This window comes from Anolis sagrei, chromosome 6 (genome assembly GCF_037176765.1).
Source record: "Anolis sagrei isolate rAnoSag1 chromosome 6, rAnoSag1.mat, whole genome shotgun sequence".
NCBI classification, from domain to species: Eukaryota; Metazoa; Chordata; class Lepidosauria; order Squamata; family Dactyloidae; genus Anolis; species Anolis sagrei.
Window position 1 is genome coordinate 31,720,592 of NC_090026.1, and position 22,127 is coordinate 31,742,718.

The window sequence follows — 22,127 nt, forward strand, 5'->3', positions numbered from 1 at the left end:
ATATGCTTTTGCAATATATGACTATGTGGCTGCTACCTTTGGCATTGTAAATCATATGCAAAAAATACTTGTGCTTATACTTTGAGGAAATTCTAATAATTGTATTGAGGAGCTCTATGTTACCAAGCCTTCTGCAGTGGTAAAGGGGCTCCAGGGTACAGGGCCCAATCTATGGCATATAGCCTAAAAATAAGGGAGGTGAATACATTCTTTTCAAGAAGCTGTTGGGAAATGAATATATTAAAAGGCAATTATATTTCTATCCCAAGGGTTGAAAGTTATGACATCTCATTTTATATTTCATCTTCATCCCTGCAAGGAAGATTTTGGGGGAGAGAAGACAGTCAGTTGCCCAAGGCTGCTGAGTGATATGGGGCGAGGAAGGGAGGAATGTCTTCTCACACTTTTAAAGTTTTGTATTTGCATTTCGGGTGCTGGAGGCCAAAAATGTATTTTGAGTCTTCAGTTGCTAGGGGTGCCTGATCATTTTCCCTTTCTGAAACCCAATGGAGTCATGCCCAACTCTTTCTCCCACTTGTTGCTTATGTGTACTGTATTTTAAAGTGGGAAGTGATAGCCCGTACAGAAGAGCATACTTTCAACTGATCTGCATGTGGAGTGGGTTTAGCAAGGTTGGAGACGTATTTGTGGAACCTTTGGCGAACTTCAGTCCTTCGGGTGTTTTGTACTTCAACGCACACAGTTCCTAACAGCCAGTAAGTTAACTGGGATTTCTGGGAGTTAAGTCCAAAACACCTGGAGGGCCTGAGTTTGCCCATTCCTGGTCTAGATGTTTTGAGTCAACTCTCTGAAGCCTCATCCAGCATGGCTAATAGGAAGGGATTGTGGGAGCTGTAGTATATGCCAGGGTGGCTTGAATCTTTTTACTAGGCCCAAGAAGTTTGTAAGTGAACCCATATATGGGTATATAAAATAGGTATAAAATCAGACATTTACTTGATAACAAATTAGAATTTGCAAGACTTGCTGAACAGGGTAATTTTCCTTCTTATGAAGTACAGGGTCCACTATGAACACTGGACAACAAATTCATGTAAATATCTAAAGCGGCCACTAGATCAGGCATGGGCAAACTTTTTAACTTGGGGTCTGCATGATGGGCCGATGTGGGGTGGGTGGATTCCCTACCCTTTCCTCCCCTTCCCTTCCCTCCCCTTCCTCTTCTCTTTTGGAGGATGAAAAAGATGGGAAATGTTTGAATCTCAAAAAGGTTAGCCTTGGTCAGGATGAGATGGTGGATGGGAGAGGAAAAGGTATATCCATTAGAATCCATCTTGCCTACTCCTGATCTAGAATCCCAGCACTGGAAGAGACCCCCAAGGGCCATCCGGCCCAACCCCTTGCCATGCAAGGAGGCACACTCAAGCACTCCCGTGAGACTGCCTCTGCAGAAAAGCCTCCAGAGAAGGAGGCTCCATCACACTCCAAGGCAACCTGTGCCACTTTCCAGCAGGAAGTTCTTAATATTTTCAGTCAAATCTCTTTCTCTACCATTTGAAACCATTTCTGTTGTGTTGTTATTTGTTTTATCTGATGTTTTGATTGGTTAAAGTATTTTACATGTGTGTTTTAATCTTGGGCGTGTCCCTTGTAAGCCGCCCCAAGTCCCCTAGGGGAGATGGTTGGTGGGGTATAGAAATAAAGTTGTTGTTATTATTATTATTATTATTATTATTATTATTATTATTTCTCCCTTGTGCCCTGGTCTCTAGAGCATCAGAAAGTCACACACCCCCTCAATGGGACACCATTTTAAATCTTGAAATACAATTTTCATGTTCCCTCTGTGCCTTATCTTCTTCCAGCTAAACATCCTCCAGGAGGAAGGAAAAAGAGAAGAAAGGGAGGAAGAGAAGGAGGAAATGAAGGAAAGGTGGAAGGGAATTGAGAGAGGGAGGGAGAAAAGAAAGAAGGAAGGAAAGACAAAAGGGAAGGAAGGAGCAAGAGAGGGAAGGAGGGAGGAAAGAGGGAGAGAAGGAAGGACAAAAGGGTGAGAAGGAGGTAGGGAGGAAGAAAGATGGAGGTAAAGAAGGAAGGAAAGAGAGAAGGAAGGAAGGATAGGATGGTGAAAGAGAGGAGGGCCTGAGAAAAGAGCCCAAGGGGCTGCATCCAGCCCCTGGGTCTGGGTTTACCATACCTGCACTAAGTGATGTTCAGAGAATAGATTTTTTGGGACTCCCAACACTGAGCTAAGGGAACTTTGTTTGACATTGGGACCCATAGTTTAAGAAGCAGTGGCCATTAGGTTCCACAGCTCATGGGACCTAACTGCCTGATCCTAGTAAAACATCCCTGCTCTAGGAAGAGATCATGCTGCCTTCTAACAAAGTAGACTTATATCCTACCGTTTTATTTCTGTTTGTTTGACATAAAACTTCAGCCTTGAAGGGGGAAGCAAAAACAAAATTCAGCAAAACAGTAAAGTAGACAGATACACCAAGAAACCCAACCATATCAACAAACAAGCAACAAGAAACAGACAGGAAGTTGAGGGCTATTTTTGAGATGAAGGGTGAAGTATTTTGGTGTGAATCAATGCATCCTACTAGCAGTGTTTAGCTTAGACATCTAAAAATAATTGAATAAAGCATCAATTTGATGAGATACACCTCTGTTTCCCTACTTATTTGTATCCCTATTTACTGTATATTAAAATGTTCTGTGAAGGGAAGGCCTTCTTTCAAAGACCTAAGCAAGTGGAGAGTTTTGTCTGTGAGGGTTTATAGATTGAAATCAGCACTGAATAGAGCTAGGAAATTCAAAACGAGTGAATATGGCAGAACATCAAAGTCCTGTCATCCAAAAAGTGGGCTCCAGTGAATACTTGAGCTGCTGTATTCTGAGCCAGTTGATATTTCCAACCATTTGTCAAACACCCTCCATCCCCCCATTGCTAGGAGTAATCAAAGGCACATGTGAGAGTAAGCAGATAAAGCTGCTGCTTCTGCTGGAAGAGATTAGATAGTTACTCTTGAACGAGCTGACCAGCATCATGTATTTCTCCTTCTTGAACAAGCTGACCTGCTTCATGTGTTTCTCCTTCTTTCTATCCAGCTAGTGTTCCATGTGCTGCTGGCCCCATCGAGAAGGCCAGTCGAAGTAAACCTCCTCGAGTGCGACGGACATCTTCCCTGGACAATGTCCTTGGATCGTACCTCTTGGGTCAGTGGCCACGGGACGCTGATGGAGCTGCCATAGCACATATGAGTGACAAATCTACCCAGGTATCACAACTACCTTACAGAGGGTCAAACACTGGGGCAGTAGCACAAGTCACAGGTACAGTGTTGAAGCTGGATGAAGGCGAGTTACAAGCTGATTGAGATTCGTTTTTTGTGTGTGTGGAGTTATATCCACAGAAGGCAGAGAAGAAGAAACCAGCATACATTGCTGTGTAAATACTGTCAGACTCTGGGCCCTTACACACAGCCCTATATCCCAGAATATCAAGGCAGAAAATCCCACAGTATCTGCCTTGAACTGGGTTATCTGAGTCCACTCTGCCATATATCTCAGTTCAAAGCAGAAAATGTGGGATTCCATTCAGTTGTGTGGAAGGGGCCTCTGGCCCCATGTTTTGCTTCCTTAGTCCTACTTAGAACTTACTTGCTGAATCATAGTGAACATCTATCCCATCAGATAACATGCACTATGTTCCTTCCCAGAAACTTCTGGGAAGTCCACGAAAAGACCATGAGCATGTTAATACTCTTTCGTACATGTTTGCTAACAATTGGTATTCGGATGGATACTACTTCCCCTGATTTAGCTATTGATTATTTTATGCTCCATGGATGTGTTTAACCATCGCTTAAAGGCATAATCCTGTGGTGGTGAGTTCCATAGTTCAGCTTGTTGTTGTGTACCCTCAAGTCATTTCTGACTTAGGATGACCCTCAGGTGACTTTCCCCAGGTTTTCTGGGGCTAAGAGTGTGTGCCTTTCTCAAGATCACCCATTGTGATTTTATGGCAGAGTGGGGATTTGAGCACAAAGCACTACACTACTCTGACCCTGAATGCTGTGAAGCATTCAATTGCACACTCTGAATTAAATTACTTTGTTAGCCCCAAATCTCCTGCCATTTAGTTTCGGTTGATACTCATTTGGAGTATTTTTTTAAGGTGCAGGAGGAATTCCTTGATGTATTTTCCCCCCACTATTCCTCCTTTTAAACATCTTCATCATGTAACTCCTCACCTTTTTTGAGTTAAAGAGCTCCAAACATTTCTTCATAAGACATTTGCTGCAGCTTCTTGATTGGTTTTCAGCATTGTCCTTAATCTTGGCACATAACTTGTAAACTAAAGTATCCTCAAATTGCAGTCCTCCAACTATTTGGGCCTCCCAACTTCCAGAAGCTCTAGCCAACTTGTTCAATGGTCAGAAATTCTGGGATTTGGTAGCCCAAACAGCTGGAGAGCTACCTCCATCTCTGTTAACTATTACATATGCTAACATTTAGGATAGATTATTTTTATTAGAATCCTGGAGTCTACCTGGAACCTCTTGTGAGTACCAGAAATGAAAGATATAGTCACTCATACAGGAAAAAAATGGTTACTCCAAGCTTTGCTCATTTCAGGAGTATATCTTTAGGAAATGTCTTTTCATTTCTGCTGTAATGGAGTAACTGGGTGCTGATCTACAGACTATCTAGAGCAGTGGTTCTCAACCTGTGGGTCTCCAGGTGTCTTTGCCCACAACTCCTAGAAATCCCATCCAGAATACCACCTGTTAGGATTTCTGGGAGTTCAAGGCCAAAACATCTAGGGACCCACAGATTGAGAACCACTCATCTAGTGCTAACCCTCTACTTGCCTCTAGAGCAGTGCTCACTTTGTCAAATGGAAGGCAATGAAGAGGGCTACAGACCATGAAAGTTTCCCGTGATATTTGTTAGTTCTTTCATCTATTAATGATTTTGACGAATAAGTGCTATGGTGCCCTTCCCAGTCCGCCCAGTCCACTTGCGGATCTCAGTGTCCTCTTCATGCTGGTTATCAGTGCAAGAGATGTGTATTCATTGCTCTTATTCAGATGTGCACAAATTCTAAACCTTGAGGTAGCTAACAGTTTTTGGATTGCAAGTCATTTCATCTCTGGACCACATAGCCAGTAGTGTAGAATTCTAGGAGCTGCAATCCAACATCTAGTCAGTCATTTCCCTTGTTCATCCTTTATTAGACACTCGAAACAGATTACAATAATTAGTAAACAAATGTAAAATATCGTTCAGTGCCCTGATTTCTAAAATGTAATAACATCAGTGTATGTAAACAAAAATATCATTACTATATTGATCTTAGTTGAAAGATAGAAGAGACATTTAAACAATAAATAGCTAATCATATTTGATACAGGTCCAGCATAATTGAATGCTCTATACCAGTGTTTCTCAACTTGGAGGTTTGGTCCACTGGGGGTGTCACGAGGGGATGTCAGAGGGGTTGCCAAAGACCATAAGAAAACACAGTATTTTCTGTTGGTCATGGGGTTTCTGTATGGGAAGTTTGGCCCAATTCTATCATGTGGGGAGGGGGTCAGAATGCGCTTTGATTGTAGGTGAACTATAAATCCCAGCAACTGCAACTCCCTCATGCCAAGGTTTATTTTCCCCAATCTCCACCAGTGTTCACATTTAGGCATATTGAGTATTTGTGCCAAGTTTGGTCCATATCCATCAATGTTTGAATCCACAGTGCTTTCTGGATGTAAGTGAACTACAACTCCAAAACTCAAGATCAGTGCCCACCAAGCCCTTCCAGTATTTTCTGTTGGTCATGGGAGTTCAGTGTGCCAAGTTTGGTTCAATTCAATCATTGGTGGAGTTCAGAATGCTCTTTGATTGTAGGTGAACTCTAAATCCCAGCAACTACAACTCCCAAATGACAAAATTAATCCCCTCCCAACACCACCAGTATTCAAATGTGGGCATATTGGGTATTTGTGCCAAATTTGGTCCAGTGAATGAAAATACAGCCTGTATATCAGATATTTACATGATGATTCATAACAGTAGGAAAATTATAGTTATGAAGTATCAACGAAAATATTTTTTATGTTTGGGGGCCACCACAACTTGAGGAACTGTATTAAGGGATCCCAGCATTAGGAAGGTTGAGAAGCACTGTTCTATACATTAAAAAAAAGAAAGAAATAAATTGAAAGAAGCTTAATGATCATGGTATCCCTTTGCCTGGTAAATACTTTGCCCAGCCTTCTGTTACTCCTGTGGTTCTTGGCACTATAGCAAATCAAATCAGACAAAAAATCTTGGAGAAGTCCTATAACAGTCCTCATAAAATATGTGCTTCCAACCTTAAACCCAAGAAAGTTTATTTCATCCTAAGTGGTAAATATAACTTCTATATAAAGTAGATATTGGTCATATTTCAGAGTAACTCTCCTGATGCCCTGCACATGAATATATCACAGCAGGAATGTCTTTTTCTTTTGTCTCTAGCTTTCTAGGGAAGGCTTTCCATGTGGTGTTTGTGTCAGTTTCAGGCAATGCTTGACTTTCCCTTGGCTTTTGTTACAGAGGCAGCTGGCCTTTGGCACTTTCTTTCTGGAATGGGCTCACTGCTACAGGCTTTATTTTTTCATCTTTACTTGCTGCTCTGGGCCAAACCCCTTATATAACGTTCGTGGGCCCGGTGCCATGCGCTGCTTTAAAAATGACTCTTGCAATGGAAGAGCTTGCTCAGCACAAGGCATGTGTGCTCCCGGATGAAATGGGAAGCCTCCAGCCATCGAGGAACCCTTAGCAACCTCTAAATATTTCTAGAGAGCAACAAACAGTCCTTCTGAGACAATAGGATGACTTCAGCTATTTAATTAGGAGACAAATTTAACATTTTTAATTGCACTACAGAGATACACGCATGGAACAAAACTAGGGGTGCGTGATCAATGGCCAGATAAGTCACGTTCGCAGTTGTAGTGTTACTGTTTCTTCTGTGACTTTGGATGAAGAGAGGTGCTCTAACTAGTTGCAGCTTGAAATGCTCTGAATACCTGTAAAAAAGTTAACAGCACCACTAAAATGTATAATAGCAGCATGTTGTTAACACGGCACATCCAGACTGATGGCATGCTAGATTGGAAAAACAAATGTGTATTACTTGGCAATCCGTAGCCATAATGTAGTCATTGGGCAAGCTTCCCTGAGGATAGAATTTTAGAGCTGTGGTGCCATCACCAAAAGTACTTCTCATTCACTCTGGTGACAAATCTGCACCTAGGCTCTATTATTTCAGACTATATGTGGTGGCACATGTGACTGAATAAGTATGTCTTTTTTCTGTTTCTCTAAAATAATTACATATTTATCTGAAATGGGAGCATGTATCTATCTGTCAAAGACATTGTGAGACTTGGCTCTGACATCATCCTCAGACTATCCTGTGACTATGTACCTTGGGATTGTTGGGGTTTGTTAAGGCATTATATCAACTTAAATGTGATGGTATATTTGAGTTTGACTGCTACCTTCAGTTTCTAGGTGGCAGGTTTCACCAATCATTGCATAGGTTTCCTGTTGATACAGTGTGAAGAGCATTAGAGAGTGGTCCAGGGTACTGTAGGGGATCCACCACCATAGGCCCATAGTTGGAAGTGTCATCAGCCTAGTGTTTATCCAGATAGGTAGAAATAATCTAAGATGATTAACTGCATTATCTGTTTCATGGTTTGGATATTAGACTAAAGGACTACTCCAGTCTTTTCAATCTAGCTTTACTAATACATATTTTAAATCTTCCTCAGGTTTCCCTAGTCTTTGAGAAAACATTACTTTCTAGCCATTCTGGTGAGGTTTTGTACAGTGGCATCACATCCATGTTGCTGTTTGTCCCTAGAATAACAATTGATTTAGACCAGCCTTCCCTAGCCAAGTGCCCTATGGAAATGTGGGGCTGTAGTTCCCATCATGCCCAGTCAACATGGGAATTATTGAAGAAGGCTAAAACAGATTGTAATAAGCACAGGCCATAGACTCCATTCAGAAGGCATCAGAGTAGCTAGAAATCCCAAGATTTCCCTGACTTGCTAAAGAAGTAGTAGTAGTAGTAGTAGTAGTAGTGGTAATAATAATAATGACAAAAACAACAACTTTATTTCTAGACCGACCTCTCTCCCCAAAGGGACTCAGGGCGGTTTACAGACACAAAACAAAAGGCAAACATTCAATGCCTCAAATGAATACAAACACACCAAAATAATGCACGATAATGCACAGAAACAACAGTAAACTTACAACGAAGAATTAAGCTACGAGATGAAAATAATAAAAAACAATCCAATAAGACACCATAAACTAAAACATGAGTAAAACATTACAACATATACCCTAAAAGCAATTATGATACAATTACATCAAAATGGCTTTAAATTAGCTAACACCAGTATTCATTTAAGATGTATCGTAGCAGCCATAAAATACAACTGGGTTACTATTTCCCTCTTGTGCAATAGCAAGGTAAATGTCAGCAGACCCATCTCAATATCTTGTGTTTTGTGGACACCTTGACTCACTTTCTTGTGTGAACAACACAACCTTGAAAGAGATTTGAGGCACATCTTCCCTACACTTTGCCTGATCTTGTGATTTCAAATGTAGCTATTTCTCAAATAATTTTCCTCTCTTTTCTGACTTTAATCATATTAAGATTCCACCAAAACATTGAGAAGAACTATTCTGGCAGTGGAATAGATTGTCTTGGAGGGTAGTTAAAGATCTCTTCAGAGGTCCTTAACAGAAATTGGATGGGCATCTTTCAGGGTGCTTTAGCTGTGTATTCCTGCATGGCAGTTGTGGTCCTTTCCAAATGTAAGATTCGGTCATCCTGTGATTCTCTCCTCCTTTCTTGTTAGGAGGAAGCTGTTTGAGTGCAATCAGAATCGTGCCTTTGTAAACTGTCTACCACTCTACTGAAGTCTTGTTCTTGAGGACATAGTACATGATACAGAATAAAGAACTTCTAAGACTAGCTTGAACATACCTTAAAGGTTGAAATCTTGCACCCATATATATTCCTGTTGAGCCAAGTTCATCTAAGAGATTTGCTGCAGTAGAGTTTCATGTACTGATGAACAAATAGAACGCCTTTATATTGTTTTCTATGGAGTTTGCTGAAAGAAATTGCTGGAAGAAACATTAACAACCTTAGATATGCAGATGACACCACTTTGATGGCCGAAAGCGAGGAGGAGCTGAGGAGCCTTCTAATCAAGGTAGCTGTTGATTAGAAGCGCAAAAGCTGGGTTGCAGTTAAACATAAAAAAGCCCAGGATTGTGGCAACAATAATGATTGACAACTGGGAAATAGAGGGAGAAAACATGGAGGCAGTGACAGACTTTGTATTTCTAGGTGCAAAGATTACTGCAGATGCAGACTGCAGCCAGGAAATCAGGAGACGCTTTCTTCTTGGGAGGAGAGCAATGTCCAATCTCGATAAAATAGTGAAGAGTAGGGACATCACACTGGCAACAAAGATCCGCATAGTTAAAGCAATGGTATTCCCCATAGTCACCTACAGATGTGAGAGCTGAACCATGGGGAAGGCTGAGAGAAGGAAGATAGATGCTTTTGAACTGTGGTGTTGGAGGAAAGTGCTGAGAGTGCCTTGGACAGCGAGAAGATCCAACCAGTCCATACTTCAAGAAATAAAGCCTGACTGCTCATTGGAGGGAAGAATAGTGGAGGCCAAGATGAAGTACTTTGGCCACATCATAAGAAGAAAGGAAAGCTTAGAGAAGACAATGATGCTGGGGAAAATGGAAGGAAAAAGGAAGAGGGGCCGACCAAGGGCAAGATGGATGGATGATACCCTTGAAGTGACTGGATTGACCTTGAAGGAGCTGGGGGTGGTGACGACCGTCAGGGAGCTCTGGTGTGGACTGGTCCACGAAGTCATGAAGGGTCGGAAATGACTGAACGAATGAACAACAACAACATGGAGTTTGCAGGGCTGTAGCAATCACTGATTTTCCTTTCAAGCAGTAGAGAGATAAACTGCAAACTTAACTTGGTTTTTCATTGCAGTGTGATGGAGTTTTCCCATTAGGGCCTGAGGTATGCAACAGCAAGCTCTTCACAACCCAGTCTGGTGGCAGTTTTTGGGGCATTGTGGTCAGGGGATTTCTCTTGCAAATAACATGAAACACCAATTCTGTATGGCACTTCCATTCTGTTATAAGTTTCATTACCCCCAGGACAAAAACTCTATAGTTAGAAGGCATTTTCACCCCACAAATTTGAAGGAGCTACCTTCAAATTACCCTATTCTGGGTTTTTCCTCTTGCCTCCAAAGCATTTATTAAATGTTAAAGTGATAATTCTTCACCGAGAATTAACCCAACACATCTAGCCATCCTTTCTTCTCTTGGCATGGAAAGGTGAGGGCCTTTGGCATCCTGCATTGAGCAGGATGTCTGAAGAGCTTCTCCAGGCAGCTCAGCTTCCAGCACGTGCAAAGTTGTGCCAGTTGCTAAGTGATTTTTCAAGGCTCTGTACTCTTTATTATGGGAACATTCTCCCGGAGGGCTGTTTTTAAAGAGCAACGAGACTTCCATTTTCCTAAAGCTTCTCCAAAGAGGCCTCTCTGGCTGCTTGGAAAGCAACTTAACATTGCCTTGGCAGTTTATCTAGTGGAGGCCTAAACTTTGTCACTTAATAGCTCTGTCTATATTACATCTTGTCCAACTGAAGCTGATCTTGAAGGCTGCCTGGAGAGAGGGAAGTACACTATGTTTTAGGAACTCATCCACCTGGACTGTCAGCAGGCATCTTTGGTTTGTTTCATCTTAAAAGCTTCTTGTAGATTGGGAGATTTGTTTGAGTTACGTTGGCTTGGGGATTCAAGGTGGAGGAATTCAAAAAGTAATATGTTGAAGCTCGACCAGGGATTCTCAAACTTTTAAAGCCTTGGGTCGGTTCGCAGTCCCTCAGACTGTTTGGACGACAGACTATAGTTTGAAAAAAAATTGAAAGAATTCCTATGCGCATTGCAGATATCTTACTTGTATAGCAAAAACATGAAATAATACAATATTTAAAATGTAGAACAATGTTACCCAACATAAACATACCAGTATTTCAGTAGGAAACATGAGTCTGCTTTTGGCTGATGACATAGTCAAGTTCAATGTATTGTCGAAGGCTTTCATGGCTGGAATCACTGGGTTGTTGTAGGGTTTTTTTCAGGCTATATTGCCATGTTCTAGAGGCATTTTCTCCTGACGTTTCGCCTGCATCTATGGCAAGCATCCTCAGAGGTTGTGAGGATGCTTGCCATAGATGCAGTTGAACATGCTTGCATGCTGTAATGTATGGACAATTGGCAAGATCTCCTTTGCATTGAGCTTTTCATAAATGTAGTCAAGATTGGCCAGAGCTTCCTATGTGGCATAGGGAAGGACAGGGTATAAATCAAATGAATGTTGACCATAACCATGTGCATAAAACTGTATTGTCTTTCTTATGTGGAAACGAGATAGATTTTTTTAAATTTAAATTGCAGTTCTTGGCCATGAAGTTGCTTGTTTTCAGAACGACTCTTTAAGGGCAAAGCTGTCATGTTGGTACTACCTTTTATTTAAGGTTGTAAGAGTCATGAAATAGTCAGTAATCAAGGAACCTTTTTTCTGTTTTGCAGACTCCTGTATCCTGGCATGACACAGGGATGGGGAGAGCAACGGTCCATAAGCGTTCTGCTTCATGGAGTAGTGTAGATCATCGCAGAGAGGTGAGAGGTCTGATTGGCAACTCCAATAAAATTGGTCTTCAGTTGCACAATCTGCAAATGAAATAAAACTGCCAAAAGACATGTTGCCATAGTGCTTTCATTGTGATTATCCAAGAAATGCCAGATCCACGATATAATACAAACTGGCCAATCATTTCATTAGGGAGGTTGGACCTTTGTGTCGGCAGGACTGAAGCCCAACAGGTTGCAGGTTCGAATCTGGGGAGACCGCAGATGAGCTCCCTCTGTCAGCTCCGGCTCTCCATGCATGAAATAAGTTTTCCACAAGGATGGTAAAACATCTGGGTGCCCTCTGGGCAATTTCCTTGCAGACAGCGAATTCTTTCACACCAGAAGCAACTTGGCGTTTCTCATGTTGCTCCTGACACGAAAAAAAAAATCCCTGGAGTGGGGAAATGTGGAAGCAAATGTTATGAAACAAATAATGTTGCTTAGAAAGATCGCACATGGCGATCAAAAGTACCAGATTTGACGGTAGCAGAGAGGATTGATACTTGAACTGAACTGTCACTTATGGTTCCAGTAATAGGAAATGCACAGGGTCAGAATCATACTTCTTCAGCTGTGCCATATCAGAGCAATATTGACGCTGCCACTGGATACCTTTATTTTAAAAATGGGGAATGTTTCATGTTGCCCATCTGGAGTACAATTCTGGGATCATACCCTCCTCCCCACAAAAAAAAAAAAACTTTTACATATGAATTTTTGTAACATCCTTTGCAGGATGCACAATGCAGTAAATTTCTAATAAGAGCACTGCAGAGGTAGGAAGATGTTTCAGGACTTTCTGTAGGAACCACCATCTTCTGTGCTGGTAACAGATGTATTTATTCATTTTAATGTATTTTAGTAGTTAAAATGAAATCCCACACTTCCTCCAGTGAAATCCAGACAGCATTTATGTGACTTTTTATAACCCCTATCGTGAGACAAAGTATTTTGAGAGTGTGTGGTTCAAGACGAGTTTCCAAACTCAACGGTAAACTAAAGCCTGAATCCCCCAAGCTCCAATCCCCTACTCTATCACAATTAAAGTTGTTAAGTGAATTTGTTGATTTTTGCTTTGTAATCATCTAATTTGACAGTTAGTTTAAAAGGCCTGTACCCTTGCAAAATTACCACCAACACCGGAAGGCAAAATTGTGAAGAATAGATAGCTGTTAAAAATACTAAACTCCCCCAACTTCTTATTTCCTAGATTGCTAAACTGAAGCAGCAGCTCCAACGAACAAAGCTGGGTGCCTACCACAGCAGAGAGAAAGACCAGAGCTCCCCAGTTCAGGGGGATCATACTCTGCTTTCATCGGCCAAGGTATAATCGAAATCTTCCTTTTCTCTTACTCTTATCCAAAGAGGTAGTTATAAAGTAAGGTTATATGTGTGTTATCCCTGGAAATATGTTGTGTGTTGTTCCAGTCTGTATGGCCATGTTCCAGAAGCGTTCTCTCCTGACGTTTCAGCCACATCTCTGGCAGGTATCCTCAGATGTTGTTGGAAACTAGGAAAATTGGGTGTATATATCTGTGCAATGTACAGGGTGGGATAAAGGACTCTTGTCCGTTGAGGCAAGTGTGAATATTGCAATTGGCCCCCTTGATTAGCATTGAATGGCTTGCAGCTTCAAAGACTGGCTGATTGCTGCCTGGGAAAATCCTTTGTTGGGAGGTGTAATAACTGTGTAGATGATTCCAGGCTTTTTTCATTGGATTATCTCCTAGTTAAATGGGCTTAGAATATACCTTTTCCGGGTTTTTTTAAACAGTGTATGTGTGTCTATGTTATCAGGGGAAGGGAAGGAATTATCCTGCCTATGTGGACCTCAATACTAGGCAGACCCCTTTAACCTTGTAGGGTCTAAATTCTTTATAGATTCCAAATTTGACCACTAGCGGCAGAGAGTTCTGGGCTGGGCAGACCAATACAACTTCTCAAGGTACCCTTATGTGTTGATAACAGGCCTCGGGCTGGGACTAGCACACTAAGTCCTGTTTACTGCTGAGGGTAATATTTTTTTTCTCTTTGCACAGAACTATCAGTCACTTCTTTACCAAGATATTGGATGTTCTTGTTTGTAGGCTTCACCACCAGCATCCTTTCCAGTCTTTGCCACTGTATCGGCCAGCCCCTGTTTGCACAACAGCTTTGATGCTATCAATCAGGAATTGGAAGAGGTGTTTGTCAAGGAGCAAGGAGATGAGGAGCTTCTCAGAGTGAGTTATGGCTGACAGGAGCAAGACATCCTGAGAGAAGCCAAAATTGTGCCTAATCTGAGATGCCACTTTTGCTATTCAAGCCACCTTTGCATTGCTAGTATATAGTGTGATCTCGCCTCACTTTGCACTCATTAAAATGCAACATCTTGAAATTTTCAGACTCTTTTAACAAGGGCAGAATCTGATCAATGGCATGTCATATGACTGCACCATACATTGTCAGTTCAGAATACATTTCATTTGCTTTTGTTCTGTCAAACTAGAAGATGAGGTGTGTACTCAAAAAGGCAAAAAGCATGCTGTCATCTTTTCCTAACCCCAAATAGTAGACATTTCTATATGAGGAACTCATAGAGGAAATGCTTTCCTTTGCTTTTTCCTTTTCTCCACATGCTGTAATTTTCACCCATCGTTTCAGGCTGCCAAAGAGAAAGTGCTAAAAAGTGGAATGACAGTATAGGCTTATCCGGCCTTCGCTTAACCGACATTCCATCTTATCCGCCCCCCTATCCTCCAGCATTTCCTCTTCAATTAAAGGAGCGCTCCCCAACTCTCTCTCCAATCCCAATAAAGGAGGGAGGAAAGGGGGGGGGGGAGGCAGAACCGGAAGCGTCCTCCCTCCTTCCCGCTGTGATTTCCACACTCCTCTTCCACATCAGGGCACTTCCTGCTGGACCGCTCTAGCCCTGAGGGGTTGCCTTGCCTTAACCCTTTGAGTCTCTGTTGTTAGTATTCTAGGTGTCTAGTGCCATGTCAGACAGGTAACAGGAGACTCAGTATTATTCGACATTTTTGCTTAACCGACATTCTGCCAGCCCGTTTATGTCGGATAAGCAAAACTTTACTGTATTAGTTTTTGATAAAACACCATTCACATTTAGGTTCTCTTTTCTGTTAACGTTTTCTATTCCAGCTGTTCAGTATTCATTGACTGTATGAGAACTGATAACAGTGTGCTTGTTCTAATTCTTTTTTATGTTATGTTGTATTCTGTTTTTGGTTATAGGTGTATTTATTTATTTATTTATTTACGCCATTCATATTCCACCCTTCTCACCCTGAAGGGGACTCAGAGCAGCTTACAAGTAATATATAAATACAATATATTATATTATTACCATAGCACAATATTAGTGTTATAAATTACTATATTGTACTATACTATTATACTGTAATATTATTAGTAATATTATATGTAATATAAAATATTATTCTTAGTATTATATTGTACTACATTATAATATCAATATTATATGTATATACAATATATTATATTATATTATTAGCACAGTGCAGGAGATAAGATGGAACTGTTTTCCTGGCTCCCTCTCTTCACTCTGGTCCCAGAGTGGCAGTTGGTGCTGGAGGGAGGGGCTCCCAACTGATGACACAGGAGACAAGATGGAACTGTCTTCCTGGCCCCTCTCTTCACATTCATATGGATAGGGAATGTCTTGTGAGCTTATGTGAAAGCCTTTCTAGCCAAAATACAGGAACCAGTAGTCATTTTTATCCCGTTCTCTCCTTTGGTCTGAGCACTCCTCCTTGCCTCTTCATCCTTAAGAGATATCTTCTTTTCTTCTAGATTCTGGATGTCCCTGATGGCCACAGAGCCCCAGTCCCACTCCAAGGAGCCACTAGAGACTCATTGCTGCCACCAGTGGAGCATAGCAGTAGCAGCTGCAGCAGCCTTTCTCTTTCTCCGTCCCCTTCAGCCACACATAGACGATCCCCACATACTCCTGCTCGCACAGCAGCTGAGGAGCACTCCCCTGGTGTGATAGAGAAGCCATTGCTGGAGACAAAGGCAAAAGGTAAACCTTATTGGGGCACCACTAGCTTTCAAGGCTTTGTTGCTCCAGATTGCCTTTGATCTTCGGCAGCATGAGAAGTCGTCTGGGGTCTGGACGCTATAAGTTATATTTTCAGAAACTTGTAAAGTTGCCATTGAAACAGTAAAGAGGGTGATTGAAGGCAAACATCAGAACACAGCACACCTGATGTATCTTACTTTCATATGAGGTATGAAATAAAATACCGTATATACTCAAGTATAAGCCAAGTTTTTCAGCCCTTGTTTTAGCCTGAAAAATCTCCCTCAGCTTATACTTGAGTCAAGGTTATTTGTTATTTTACTCTATTATTGTTATTATTATTATTATTATTATTATTACATTTATTATTTTTCTCTATTGTTATTACATTTATTATTTTACTTTATTATTATTATTATTATTATTACATTTATTGTACTCTATTTATTATTACATTTAATATTATACTCTATTTTTATTATTACATGTATTATTTTACTCTATTGTTGTTTTTATTACATTTCTTATTCTACTCTATTATCATTTTTATTATTTTAGATATTTTTATCCCATCCTTCTCAATCCCCGAAGGGGGACTCAGGGTGGCTCACAATTGGCAACCATTAGATGCCGACACACAAACAATAAGTAAAAACAGTTTGACATTAAATAAACAAGAATTATAAATGCATTAAAATAGTAACGATTAAAATATTACGACACTACCAAGCCTGTGTCCTCAAATCCATATTGCATTTACTATTTTACTCTATTATTATTATTACACTTATTATTTTACTCTATTTTTATTATTTACTTTATTAATATTGTTATTACATTTACATTATTTTACTCTATTTTTATTATTACATTTCCATTATTTTACTCTTATTATTATTATTATTATTATTATTACATTTAGTATTCTACTCTATTATTATTGGAAGGATACGTAAGCACATTTATATACAAAAGTGTTAGAAGAATGGTTTAATCAGTTGGACAGTCTTTTCTTAAATTACAGTTTTATGTAAATATTAAAAAAAATAACTTACTGATGCCTCAATTAATGTAATTTTATTGGTATCTATTTTTTATTTTGAAATTTACCAGTAGCTGCTGTATTTTCTTCCCTCACCTTACACTCGTCAATACGTTTTCCCAGTTTTTTGTGGTAAAATTAGGTGTCTCGGCTTATATTTGGGTCAGCTTATACTCAAGTATATATGGTAAATATAAACTAAAATAAACCAGCCCACCCTACTTTAGTTTTTCCGTGCATGATTGATCCTTCCTTGGTTTCCTTTGGAGCGAGAAGGGTGGCATATAAATGTCATAAATAAATAAATTACTGGCTTTGAAAAGGAAAGAAAGCATTACGAATATGTAGTGAAGCGGTAAATCTGATACAGGAAGTAGAGATCAGAGTCTGCAAAGGAAGCTGTAATTTCTAATGCAGTGTGAGCTATTTTTTTCTCTAGACAATGATTCACTGACTATAATCCTGCTCTAAAACTGATCAAAGTTGTGAGTTTTTTTATTGCTTGAGGGCTGTTCTAATGCCTGAAGCACTGTTGGAGATTATCACTGTGCGGGTTGAACTTCAGATAAAACCTTCTGCCCTTGGGCTGTAATGAGGCTCTTGGGTAACCAAATCAGTGGTTTGTAAAGAATTCATCGGATTATTTCTTGGCTAATACATTTCCACAAAGGATGTGTTAGATTGATTTATAGATTATGCTGCTGTCTAAAGTTCCATAAATCTTGACAGTGTCAGATATTGATACTTCATTGTATACGAGTTTCTCTTCACTTCTGCATTTGGTTAGTGTCTCATATTGAATACAAGTCTTCCTGTGCTTTTTCTTTGGGCCAGAAAACAGCAGTACTTCACCAGTTCTTGCCTTCGCTCTCTCTCCTCGTCCAAATCATACCTATGTCTTCAAGCGAGAACCTCCAGAGGGTTGTGAAAAAGTCCATGCCTTTGAGGAAGTGGTGTAAGTAGGACATTTAGCTTCTGTCATACCACAGCGAGCCTAAATGCTGAAATTGATTTTTTTACAATGCTAACTTCCTCCTATAAAAGTTGGTAGATATCATTATAGAAAAGGTGCAATTCCTAAAGTATTTTGTTGCAACTTGCTTATCCCATCTCTTCTCCAAGGAATTCATGGAATTCATTCTTTATTTAGACATCAACTCTGTGAAATTAGTTTCGATTGAGTGAGAAACTTATCTAAAACTGATAAAATAAGGGGATAACAAGCTTCTAGATAATTTTAGCCCAAAAACGGGCAACAGAGACTGCATTGTCTGTAGCTTTAAACAATTCTTCCTCTGTACATGAGGCAGGGCATTGTGGGCAAGCATATAGATATGGTGTTGTTTGTTCTGCTCCTCAGTCACACAAGGTGGAGGATTCTTCTAGGTCAGTGGTTCTCAACCTGGGGTCCCCAGATGTTTTTGGCCTTCAACTCCCAGAAATCCTAACAGCTGGTAAACTGGCTGGGATTTCTGGGAATTGTAAGCCAAAAACATCTGGGGACCCCAGGTTGAGAACCACTGTTCTAGGTAGTGCCATTTTGCCAGGTTGTCTTTTGATCTGCCAACTCCACTTCCAAGTTGCCCAATCTTGGTTTGCTCCTGGAAGAAGACCCTCGTAGGGGGCCACCCAGTTGGAATGTCCTGATTTTGCTGCCCACAGGGATATTCTTGCTGTTGCTGGTGGAACATTTAGAGAACTGGTGGTTCCCATGAAACTTTTCCTTGATTTAAGTCTACTGGGAGGAGGCTGATAGCCATATAGTGGGTGGCTTTCACACTGTTCAACTTTAGAGACTGACTGATACAAAGTTACCTAATCAGTTTTATGATTCCATGGAAATTTCAATTTGCGTCTTTCAAGTATTAAATTTGACATGCCAAAGGCGAATTCCTTTTAATAACAAATATTACCAATATGCTTGACACAGTAAAGAAAGGCCAGTTCAGAATCCTTTGTGAAACTCAAACTTGTCCAGTTGTGACAGCCAGGTGATACTGTTGAATATCATCTGACTATTTCTGAACAGGGCCTGAGATAAACACTTTCTGCCACCTGACTTTCTGTTTGCCCGACTGCAGGCAGGTGTAGATGTTATGCACAAAAACTGATACTGGTATATCCGGGTTAAAAGATTGTTACTAGACATGATAATTGCAGGTTTTTTTGTGCACTTACATCAGCCCAGTGATAAGCCAATGGGCATTGATTGAACCCCTCACAGAATAGGGTTAGGAAGTTGTATATTGTATAACGATTGTAGCATTTCATACACTGACAGGTTCCTACTTTGGAAATATTTGTTGCATAAAATGCTTATATCTTCCTCTTTGTGGCCTCCTCCACATTAACATGTTTTCCCTTACACCAGTGGTTCTCAACCTTCCTAATGCAGTCACCCCTTAATACAGTTCCTCATGTTGTGGTGACCCCCAGCCATCAAATTTTCGTTGCTTCTTGAGAACTGTCATTTTACTACTGTTAAGAATCTTAATGTAAATATGTGATACACAGAATGTATTTTCATTCACTGGACCAAATTTGGCACAAATACCCAATACACCCAAATTTGAATACTGGCGGGGTTGTGGGGAGATTAATTTTGTCATTTGGGAGTTTTAGTTGCTGGGATTTATAGTTAACCTACAATCAAAGAGCATTCTGAACTCCACCAATGATGGAATTGAACCAAACTTGGCACACAGAATTCCCATGACCAACAGAAAATACCAAAAGAGTTTGGTTGACATTGATCTTGAGTTTTGCAGTTGTAGTTCACCTACAGCCAGAGAGCACTGTGGACTCAAACAATGATAGATCTGGACCAAGCTTGGCACGAATACTCAATATACCCAAATGTGAACACTAGTGGAGTTTGGGACCAACAGACCTTGACATTTGGGAGTTGTTGTTGCCAGGATTTATAGTTCACCTATAGTCAAAGAGTATTTTAACCCCCACCAACAATAGATTTGGGCCAAACTTCCCACACAGAACCTCCATGACCAACAGAAAATACTGTGTTTTCCGATGGTCTTTGGCAACCTCTCTGACACCCCCTTGTGACCCCTCATGAGTCCCAACCCCCAGATTGAGAAACACTGCCTTACATGTACTATCCAGAAACACAAAGGACTTATAAAGGGCCCATTCCCAGCTTTTGAAAAAGCCATTGGCCATTACAGCTGAGAGATTTTGGGAACTGTAGCAAAAAACACTTTTATGAATATAACCTCTACTAATATTCCTGTGTTTCAGTGCAGCAGATTGTACCACAATCAGTCAAAGATTTGAAGCCCTGGATGGTAATAATAACATGTATTCCTAACTCCTTTTCATTGTGATTTCTTCCTGTAGGCCACCAAGCCCAGACCAGCCTTTCCAGCCCTCTTGTCCTGATAAAAACAAAGTCCATTTCAACCCAACTGGCTCTGCTTTTTGCCAATTCAGCCTTGTGAAACCTCTTATTCCCAGTGTAGACTTCCTCTTCAGAGACTTCTCCACTTCTAGTCCTCTGCCTGCAGGTACATTTTCTACATGCCAGCCCACTTCCACAGTCCCGGTCCTTAGTTTGCAGAAAGACTCAAGAGGAGACAACTTCAATGAAAATCCTTCATCACCTCCACTGGGCTTGGAGTCCTGGAAGCGGCATCAAGCCGAAGACACCGTCCTCTTCCACAGCTCTCTGGTTGCCTGAAATTTAGGGGAATGGGGCAGAGCCAAGGCAAATCTGTGGTCCCTCTATGACTGGTGGAGAAGAGTGCCTTGAAACTGGGAAATTGAGCACCCCCAGGTTACAGGTGCTCTCAGTGACAGCCTTAGAAGTGTAGATTGCCACTACGTTCTCTTGCAGCCACAGCCGGCTTTTCCTTGGACTCGCCATTCTGATAGCACTTCCTTTCCCGATGAGTTTGTGTCAGTTGTCCTTCTGCTACTGCAATGTCCAAAGAGCATCTACGCTTCTCTAAGGGGATACATGCACTATTCGCCACCAGGCTTTGTCTTTCTCTGCTTGCTTGCTAAAGCAAGAATTCACTTATAGATTTTTTAAAAAGAAAGATCTTAAAGAGTGTCTCTCAGGCTTCCCACAGGATAGAAAATATGAAAGAGTTTACATATAGTCAGAGCTAGTGCACACTAGTTTGACAGATGACTGCAGGGCAGAAGTAGAACAAGGCAATCAGTTTCCAGTGGTACCAAGTCTGCAATCTGTGTTTAAGACCCTCTTTTTCTCTGCTGCCCTTACAGTTTGTGGGACTGTTGTCACTGGAACACAGTCACCGAGATTTAGATCCTAAGTGCTTGAAGCATTTTCAGGTCTAATGATCAAGTTGTAATAGATAGTTGAACAAGCCGAAATTCAACTACAGTGTGCCTTTTTGTGAGAGATGTCTTTAGATAGATTCTCATCTTTTGTAAGTGAGGAACAAGGAATCCGCAGAGGACATTCATTGTTAACTGTCTTCTGCAAAGGGAAACTGAATCCCAAATTGGAATGTCTAATCTTTTCTACTAAAGCGCAACTATTTATGTAACTGGTATACGTTGCCTTTTTTAAATGATTATAATTTGGCCAGTTCAGCTGTATCTTACACTATTACTATTCTAAACATTGAGTTTGGGGAAGCTGCTCAACTTTAACCCCACTTTTAACGCACAAAACACCCCAAAGATCCCACTTTCACTTCAACATAGATCTTGTGCTTACACTTCCACTAACATCTCATGTTCACCCCCTCTACAACTGAAAGGCCTTAAAGCTGGTGTTGCCTTGATTGCAAAATGTATTGGAAACAAAAGTGATTTTTCTTGGTCTTGTTAAGCTTTTTATTGTATTGGAAAGTTTTCTTCAACCCAAGATAGAAACTCTATTTTCTTTGGAAAACAGTATTTTTGCAGCTACTTTTTGAAGTTTCGTAAATTTTAATGTAAGTATCACAAAGGCTTATGGAAGAATGTTAGCCTGAGGTTCGTTGCCTTTTCTTGAGTTGAGATATTTTTTTGGCAGATCTTGGTGTTTAAACCAATTAAAAATATAAAAAATGTTGGGCATTTGAGATTTATTTATTTAGAAGTTTGTCAAAGAGGCTATTTGGGTGGGAGGGAATGCTGGACACACTTGGCATTCTAGCCACTGTACCAGTTGAGGCTTTCACCTCAGCACTAACTCTTAACTGGTAGTATATCAATTGGTGGCCCAGCAATGAACTAATCATCATATCTCAACATTCAGAATAAACAATGGTATAATTTCATGAAATTT

General features: G+C 40.6%; 1 protein-coding gene across 1 annotated transcript in view; it reads left to right on the forward strand.

Annotated features, from left to right (window-relative positions):
- Window positions 1–21,909, forward strand: part of FAM117A (family with sequence similarity 117 member A) — a 51,250-nt gene extending 29,341 nt beyond the window's left edge. Inside the window, exons 2-8 of the mRNA XM_060780835.2 lie at window positions 3,076–3,245; window positions 11,682–11,771; window positions 12,994–13,107; window positions 13,871–14,005; window positions 15,594–15,822; window positions 17,699–17,819; window positions 20,222–21,909. Of these exons, the coding sequence (XP_060636818.2) occupies window positions 3,076–3,245; window positions 11,682–11,771; window positions 12,994–13,107; window positions 13,871–14,005; window positions 15,594–15,822; window positions 17,699–17,819; window positions 20,222–20,561 (1,199 nt within the window). The 3' untranslated portion in view covers window positions 20,562–21,909. The remainder of the gene's footprint in view (window positions 1–3,075; window positions 3,246–11,681; window positions 11,772–12,993; window positions 13,108–13,870; window positions 14,006–15,593; window positions 15,823–17,698; window positions 17,820–20,221) is intronic.
- The last annotated feature ends 218 nt before the right edge of the window (window positions 21,910–22,127 follow it).